The sequence below is a fragment of the Galeopterus variegatus genome, unplaced genomic scaffold (assembly GCF_000696425.1).
Source record: "Galeopterus variegatus unplaced genomic scaffold, G_variegatus-3.0.2 Scaffold2618, whole genome shotgun sequence".
Classification (NCBI taxonomy): Eukaryota; Metazoa; Chordata; class Mammalia; order Dermoptera; family Cynocephalidae; genus Galeopterus; species Galeopterus variegatus.
Genome location: NW_007728729.1, coordinates 182512 through 190641, shown reverse-complemented (window position 1 = coordinate 190641; position 8130 = coordinate 182512). Strand labels below are relative to the sequence as shown.

Here is an 8130-nt window from a genome sequence, read left to right as displayed (position 1 = left end):
GCTCCTCCCCCTGACCCCAGCGCACCCTCACCCCACCCCAGCCGCCGCGAGGCTCACTCCGCCGGCAACTTTGCGGAGTCGCGCCGGGCGCTGCAGCGGCCGCAGCCGTGAGATCTCGCCAAGACCCAGACGGCTGCAGGAGCCCAGGCGGCCTCAGGTGTGGCGACACCATGAACGGCTCGGTCGGCCCGGGGGCCGAGACCGCGAGCCAGGAGGGCGGCGGGGACGGCTGGCCGCCCGAAGCCGTCATCGTGCCCCTGCTCTTCGCGCTCATCTTCCTCGTGGGGACCGCGGGCAACGCGCTGGTGCTGGCCGTGCTGCTGCGCGGCGGCCAGGCCGTCAGCACCACCAACCTGTTCATCCTCAACCTGGGCGTGGCCGACCTGTGCTTCATCGTGTGCTGCGTGCCCTTCCAGGCCACCGTCTACACCCTGGACGGCTGGGTGTTCGGCTCGCTGCTCTGCAAGGCCGTGCACTTCCTCATCTTTCTCACCATGCACGCCAGCAGCTTCACGCTGGCCGCCGTCTCCCTGGACAGGTGAGCGGGCGCCCCGGAGGGGGCTGGAGAGGGAGGCGCGACCCCACGACCAAGGAGGGACGCACGGAGAGTGGGAGAGGACACCCAGAAGGCAAACGGACGGAGGGGGTGAGAGGGAAACGGGCGCGGAAGAGGAGACGGAGTACCGAGGATGGGGGCCGCGATGTCCCTCGATCAGGGGCGTCCTCTGGGCCTCGCAGCCTGGAGAATTCGGCTCTGCAGAGCCGCCTGCGCCTGACAGTGCACAGCGTTTCCCGGTACAGAGCGTTTTTGCATTTTTCATCTCGCTCGAGCTTATGCCCCTGTGAGGTTGGGATGGGAGGAATTACTGTGCCCAATTCACATTAGGGATCGAGTTCCCGAGTCACTTGCTTAGACTCGCCCGGCCAGTGACCGTGTGCGTGGAGCCAACAGTCTGTCTCCCAGCGCCGGCCTCCCAGCCACGGTTTGGTGGCTTGGCGCAGACGGTTGGTGTCTGGACTGTGGCACTTGGGTCCTTCACGAGGACACACGCCAGAGTGCGAGAGTCTGAGCTAGCGCGCCTGAGGGCCCCCGTTTGTTCTGCGCCCACCTCCGGTCTAGGGGTCTGGGTCGGGAAGAGGAGCGTCCTCGGGTTCCCCCTTCCCAGCCAGAAGAGAGCATGGCACTTGGGGGGAGCCTGAAGGAACACTGGGGTGGCTCCTGGGGAGGGAATCCGGATCTGATTCCGGTGTCCCCCCCACCCGCTCTTCCAGACCTCCCCGGATACGCAGGGAGGCGAGGCCACGCTCCCACACACATCCCATTTCCACAAGCGCGGAGTGGGTGGGTTCCGATCGCGCTGCGGAGACCCCCAGAGCTCCTTCTCTCAGGAATTGCCGAGAGGCTGTCCCTTGCCTGACTTGCCTGGTCCAGGCTGTCTGCGTGAGCCTCAGGTGCCTTGTCCTACCTCCTCAGGCGCCGTCACTATTGGGTAATCACCCGGGAACCCCATAGCCGGTTCTCCATCCTTTGGTCCTTGGTGGCTCTGGGGTGCCCTTCCAGGTGAAGTCTGTGGTCACAGTCCCGGCGGCAGCAGAAGAGTGGGCTAGATGCGACCTTTCCAGCTGCCGCCCCCCCCCCGCCCCCAGGCTCCGCTGAGTGTCCGGGACGCGCTGGGACTCCCTCCTGGCCTGTGCGGTGTGACCTTGCGCTACAGATCTTCCTCGAAGGCGGGTGGGGCGCGGGGGGCGCCGTCCCGCCGGCGGGAGTCCTCCCGCTCCCGCTCACCCGACGTCTCCCTTCCCGGCTTGACCGCAGGTATCTGGCCATCCGCTACCCGCTGCACTCCCGCGAGCTGCGCACGCCCCGAAACGCGCTGGCAGCCATCGGGCTCATCTGGGGGCTGTCGCTGCTCTTCTCCGGGCCCTACCTGAGCTACTACCGCCAGTCGCGGCTGGCCAACCTGACGGTGTGCCACCCGGCGTGGAGCGCGCCGCGCCGCCGCGCCATGGACCTCTGCACCTTCGTCTTCAGCTACCTGCTGCCGGTGCTGGTTCTCGGCCTGACCTACGCGCGCACCCTGAGCTACCTCTGGCGCGCCGTCGACCCGGTGGCCGCTGGCTCGGGTGCCCGGCGCTCCAAGCGCAAGGTGACGCGCATGATCCTCATTGTCGCCGCGCTCTTCTGCCTCTGCTGGCTGCCCCACCACGCGCTTATCCTCTGCGTGTGGTTCGGCCGCTTCCCGCTCACGCGCGCCACTTACGCGCTGCGCATACTCTCGCACCTGGTCTCCTACGCCAACTCCTGCGTCAACCCCATCGTCTACGCGCTGGTCTCCAAGCACTTCCGCAAGGGCTTCCGCAGGATCTGCGCGGGCCTCATGGGCCGCGCCCCGCGCCGAGCCTCGGGCCGCGTGTGCACTGCCGCGCCGGGCACCCACAGCGGCAGCGTGCTGGAGCGCGAGTCCACAGACCTGACGCACGTGAGCGAGGCGGCGAGGTCCCCTGTCCCTGCCCAGGCGCTTCTCAGACGCGCAGCCTCGAGCCGGGTCCCTGGCCCGTCCTGGAAGAACCAAAAGGCCCCCAACAGCATCCTGACAGTTAATGTGACCTGAAGGCACTTGGGTACGCTTCCACGTCAAAGGGTTGGAGTCAGAGGTCAAGGATCATAGGGAATTTCGTCTGTTAATAAAACGTGCAAACCATTTCACATGCATTAACGTGCTGTCTCCCCGCATTTCTCACTGTCATGAAGCTCCGTGGGAAGAAGTCTCTGGGACTTCACGGGGGGATACCAATAGATGGGTGCGGGGCCATTTGCTGAGCTACCAGAAAAGAGGGTGGCCCACGTCAAAGGCAGATGGGTTAAACATCCTTCTAAGTATACCTGACTGAGGCTGGGGAGTGCACGGTGACCAAAGGCTCTTTGCATGTGGCAATCCAGAGGCATCTGGTGTATATACATCGCTGACCTAGCAGGTGGCATGTGTGCGACAGAGGCAAGTAGAGGGTTTAAGTCCTCCATAGTCAGTTGATGACTGACATTACAGGTGTTCCTAGTCCAATTCGTGCACCAGGGTCTTCCCTGCTTCCGTCTCCCTGGGGCCCCTTTGAGTCTGGGCAGCCTGATCAGCCCCTACCCACTTTTGGCCTTGGTGTTTCCTTCCCTGGCTGCAGCTGGGCCAGGATCGGGTCTACAGCTGCTTGGATTCTCCTTGGGGCCAGGAAAATCGCCTCGTGGCCAGGTTCTGCTTCAGGAGCACAACAGACTCTAAAGCACTGCTAGGCTGGGGCAGGCTGAGAATCCAGTGAAGTAATAGGCACGTCCCAGGGCTTCACTCCTGAGCTGGCCTCTACGGGTCAGGTTTGCCCCACTCCCGGATTTCCTGAGCCTTTACATAAAATCAGCCCAGTGTTTAAGGAGAGGCGGGAAACTCAAAAGTGTCCCCATCTCATGTCGTTGAGCACTGGGCACTTTGGCCAAGGGCCTGGGTTTTTTGTTGTTGTTTCGTGGCTGGCCAGATCCAAACCCTTGACCTTGGTGTTATCAACATCACATTTTACCAAGTGAGCTAACCTTCTAGACAGGCTTGGGTTTTTAGTCAGGCTGGTGCCAGCCGCAGAAATCAGGAGAGTCCTGTGGCATCAGCCCTGATTGGAAGGACCAAGTTGGGGAGAAGTAGTCCAGGGTCTGCCCAGTCCCCCTTAGAGGGCTTTGAATGTGAGGACAGATTCCAGGTGGTGGAAATGAAGCAGGACAGGGACTCCTAGGCAGGTGCAGGGTGGGCGGAGCTGGGTTCTGAGCTTTGTATTCGGGTGTTTGCTGAACCAGGGTGGGGAGTGCCAAGTCGAAGGCCCCAGAGTCCTTGCACAGAGCAGCTGCCTCTGGCCAACTGCTCAGTCCCCAAGGAAGTGACTGCAGCAGAGGTTGTAGCTTACGTGCTGCCTTGTCCAGCTCCTCCATGCAGCCACTGACGATGGTTCTGCGGCTCCTGCTCCATCTCACCTTCCTTGGACATGGCACCATCAGGCCCTTGATCCAGGGACATGGCTCCCACCTGCTGGCGGTCGGTAGGTGAAAAGCATTGTCATAAGCTTTGAGATTTGGGCCCCAGGTCATCTGGGTGACCTCAACTTCCATCCCTCAGCCTGGCCATCCCTGTTCGACCTCAACTCACCCCAGGAGGTTCAGGACACCATCCAGATTCCGAACAACGGGAGTGCACCCCTGCTTGTGGACGTGCAGGTGTTCGTCTCCAACGTGTTTAATGTGGTAAGCACAGCTGGGCTGCTGGAGAGTGCGGGACCCAAGTGCTGAGGTGGGTAGGGGGCAGGACACAGCCCTGGCTAGCACTGGGGTCTCTTGCCTCCTCCTGTCACACAGCCCCCACCCCAAGGTGACACACTGCCCCACCCCTATGACATTCTGCGGTACACAGTGTCCTCCATGCTGCTGCTTCAGCTGGTGAGTTCGTATCCCAGGGGAGGTGGGAAAGGAGAACCCAGCTGAGGCCAGCTCCGAAGTACCGGCCTTTATCAACCTGCCAAGCTTAGGGGCACATATATGCAGAGCTGGAGCCTCAGTGGCATGCCTGTGTCCCCAGTCCTGGCTGGACACTCACTTGGCCTGGAATGCTAGTGTGCAACCCCGGCATGCGGTCACACTGCCCTGGGACTCACTCTGGACTCCCAGACTCAACATCCAGCAGGTGTAAGTGAGGCAGGAGTTCTTGCCCCAGGAATCCTCCACACATATCCCTCCTCCTCTTCCCCATCTAGATCTCAGAGGCTGTCTTAGTGAAAGGTGGTCCTGCCAGACTATCAGCATGCCTCCACTTCTGCATGGTCCTTCCCCCTGCCAGAACCCTGATAATAGTAGGGGTTAGGGGTGGGATGCTAGGGTCTCCCCCACCCCAGTCTGAGAAGGGGACAAGCATCTTTCCATCCCCCGGCTGTGGCACCTTCCCATGCAGGCTCTGGGTGGACTGGAAGGACCAGAGTCCACAGGCCCGAGTCGACCAGGATGGCCATGTTGAGCTCAACTTGGCCCTCACCACAGAGACCAACTGTGACTTGGAGCTCCTCCACTTCCCCCGGGACCAGAGCAACTGCAGCCTCAGCTTCTACACACTCAGCAACACTGGTGCTGACAGGGCAGGGGCTGGGGGGTGACAGCAGAGGGGAGGGGACCCTCTGGCCTCCAGCAAATGTCTGTGTCCACACCAGTCTACTCCCAGGCTTAGGGGAGCTGAACAGATCCTAGAGCAGCACTTGCTTCTCACCCTGCACCTCCCACCCAAACAGCAGCCCATCTCCTAGTTTTGCTCTGCTCTCGGCTGTGGCCTCACGGTCCTCCTCTAGGGGCACAGCAGCTCCACAATCCTGTGGGTCCTGGTCACTTCAGCTTTCTCCCCAGAGCAAATGCCCTCATCAGCCAGGGCCAAACTGCAGTGGCTGAGCCATTTGCATCAAGTCCAGGGGCTCAGGTTGCTGTGGCCTCATTCCTGGAAACTCCTGAAGGTATGGCCACCCGGTAAACAACCCACGAACCCATCAGGTGATGTCTAACTTGGCAGAGAAGTCCTCCCCTTCCCCTATTTCCCTCCCTCCATGAAACACCACAGCCGCTGTGCCAGGGATCCTCATATTTCAGGGGTGAGGTGCTCGTACTGGTGAATGAGTCTGTGACCACTTTCCCCTCCACAAAGTGGCACAAAGTGCATTTATTTTTACAATGAAAATTTGCCTATGAATCTCATAAGGCCCTTCCCTTACCTGGAGATGATTTGGGGTGTTGCAAACCAGGTTTGGGGAAGCCCTTCTATGGACCAGTTTTGTCTCCAAGTCTGCCCCATAGAAACCATCGGAAGTCTCCAGTATCCCTGGGCTCCAGTTTGTTTCTGCCGCTATTCCCAACAGAGATTTGGGGGCAAGGATAGCTCTTTCCTAGTTCTCTGCTCTCAACTCTGCCCCACCCCCTTTCAGTGACAGAGTTGGAGTTCCAAGCCCACGTGGTGAACAAGATTGTAAGTGTAAAGAGAGAATATGTAGTTCATGACTTGAACACCCAAGTCCCACCCCAGTGGCTGGTGCCCTGCTTCCAGGTGATGGTGAGTCTAGTTGGGAAGAGGCCGACAGGGCAGATGGAGGCAGCAGGTCGGGGATACAGAGCCAGAGACGTGACACCGTCCCCCCAGAAAGCCTGACTTTTCCCCTTCCAGTTGAGCCTGAAGAACACAGCACTAAAGTCCATCATAGCTCTGTTGGTACCTGGGGAGGCGCTGCTATTGGCTGACTGTGTGGGGGACTGCTGCCCCTCCGGACCACAGAGCGCATTGCCTACAAGGTGACACTACTGCTGGGCTACCTCGTCTTCCATTCCTCCCTGGTGCAGGCCCTGCCCAGCTCCTCTTCCTGCAACCCGCTGCTCAGTAAGCCTTGCTCCCTCACCTGGCCCACTTCATTCCTCCCACACCTGCTCAGCTCCTTGGCCCCTGACCATCCTCACCACTCTCCCCCTGCAGTTTACTACTTCACCATCCTGCTGCTGCTCCTCTTCCTCAGCACCATAGAGACTGTGCTGTTGGCAGGGCTGCTAGCCCGGGACAGCCTTGAGGCCAAGAATAGTACCAGCCCTGCCCTGAGAGGGGGACAGCAAGATCACGAGAACTTGGGGCCTAATCCTGAAGGTGGGCAGGGGCTGAGGCCTCTTACTGGTGGGGAATGAGGCCCGGGAGCAGGTTTGGCAGGGGCAGAGCTGGCAGGCTGCACACCAAGGGCTGGGGCTGGGACTCAGGAGGCGCTAGGCATGACTAAAGGGTCCCTGCATTCATTCTGCTGGCTCTACTGTCCCTGGGTCCACCACAGCCTCCCTTGGAAGAAGCAGGGAGCAAGTTTAGCCTCCCTAAGGGCCCAAGTGACCTGAACCCCCACCCACAAGATAACCCATGCCTTGCAGAGCCTCTTTAAGAGGGTGTTTCTTCAACTGGAGATGGCCTAGAATGGGCCAGCCCCATATTTTCATTAGTTGAGAATCTAAGGAAGGGAGAAATATAGACTGCCAGCCCCTAGGGTTCCCCCTTTTGCTGGGCATGCTCGGGAGCCCTGAAGAACAGCTCCTTTCCCCGCATCTCCCCTCACAGAAGCCCCCAGAAGAGCGAAGGGGTCAAGGAGCAGCTGGGCTGAGGCTGCTGACCACATCTTCTTCCTCATGTACGTGGCGGGGGTGGTGTGCAGCCAGTTCATCTTCGCTGGAATCTGGATGTGGGCAACGTGCAAATCTGAACCTGCCCCTGGCAGGGCTGCTCCCAGGCTGCAGCCCACGCCATGACGGGGCAGGGCAGCCCACATTTCTGGGCTGAAGGGGGATTTCTCTGTCCCCAGCTCCGAGCGAGGCTGGAGATAGGGTTGTTCTGCCCCCCACTCCTGGTCCACCGGAGGCACCTGTGGGCACAAGTCTCTGCCTTCTTTCCCTTCTTTCCTGTTTCAGAAGCCATCAGGTGGCCCCTGCAGGCGGTGGTCAAGGTCACAAAACCTAAGGTGTGAAGGGACCCCTGTGTTCTGAGAGAGTGTTGGCTTGGAGGGGAACATGGGCTGCAGGAAGAAGCAGAAACCAGGACTAGAGGGCTCAGGTACAAGGCTCCTGGCTGGGCAGTGAAGAAAGGTCTCTTTCTAAAAGACTGCAAACTCACCCGACCCCAAGGCAAGTTAACACTGGTTTATCTGTCCAATAACATGGTTAGTCTGGTGAAGCAGGCGGAGATAGTAGCAGGCTCAGGCGGAGGTGTCGAAAAGGCGCTCGATCATGTCTCCCACCTGCTCCACGCGGTACTTGATGTACTTCTCAGGGTTCTTGGTGAAGGGCACGCTGCCGTACCTGAGCAGGCACTGTGGTCAGGGGGAGGGGAGAGGCCTATCCCTTCCCTGGCTCCACCTGCTGGTTAAGGCTCTCCTGATAGGGTCTCAGAAATGGCATGCAGTGGCCCTGAGTGATGGCCCTGTCTGGCCCCACACCAAAGCCCAGGGCACTGGATCTTCCCTCTAGATCCACCACACCCTCCTTTTTTACTGGAAGAAGAGAAAAGCAAAGAGACTGAGCTGGGGAGTGGCCGGGGGAGGGGTGGGGGGGGGCGG

The 8130-nt window shown here is 60.2% G+C and overlaps 3 protein-coding genes across 3 annotated transcripts in view; 2 read left to right on the top strand and 1 right to left on the bottom strand.

The window, feature by feature from the left end:
• The first annotated feature begins 93 nt into the window (after positions 1 to 93).
• GALR2 (galanin receptor 2) lies at positions 94 to 2704 on the top strand. The gene is made up of 2 exons (XM_008582451.1): positions 94 to 538; positions 1817 to 2704. The coding sequence occupies exons 1-2, from the start codon at positions 171 to 173 to the stop codon at positions 2610 to 2612; spliced, it is 1164 nt and encodes a 387-aa protein (XP_008580673.1). The 5' UTR covers positions 94 to 170; the 3' UTR covers positions 2613 to 2704.
• Positions 2705 to 3974: 1270 nt separating this feature from the next.
• ZACN (zinc activated ligand-gated ion channel) lies at positions 3975 to 7595 on the top strand. The gene is given in 9 exon segments (XM_008582464.1): positions 3975 to 4068; positions 4146 to 4269; positions 4417 to 4462; positions 4602 to 4708; positions 4971 to 5140; positions 5983 to 6107; positions 6219 to 6291; positions 6294 to 6686; positions 7140 to 7595. Coding segments are annotated over 9 exon segments (1320 nt in total). The 3' UTR covers positions 7328 to 7595.
• A 104-nt stretch (positions 7596 to 7699) lies between these two features.
• The window catches only part of EXOC7 (exocyst complex component 7), a 45177-nt gene continuing 44746 nt past the window's right edge, over positions 7700 to 8130 (bottom strand). Inside the window, exon 22 of the mRNA XM_008582463.1 lies at positions 7700 to 7873. Within this exon, the coding sequence (XP_008580685.1) occupies positions 7771 to 7873 (103 nt within the window). The 3' untranslated portion in view covers positions 7700 to 7770. The remainder of the gene's footprint in view (positions 7874 to 8130) is intronic.

What these genes read in the sequence shown, in the direction of transcription:
- GALR2 (XM_008582451.1), top strand. Translation starts at nt 171, where the DNA reads ATGAACGGCTCGGTCGGCCCGGGGGCCGAGACCGCGAGCCAGGAGGGC. An exon ending in GCCGCCGTCTCCCTGGACAG is followed by an intron (nt 539 to 1,816) that starts GTGAGCGGGCGC and finishes GCTTGACCGCAG; the next exon opens with GTATCTGGCCATCCGCTACC.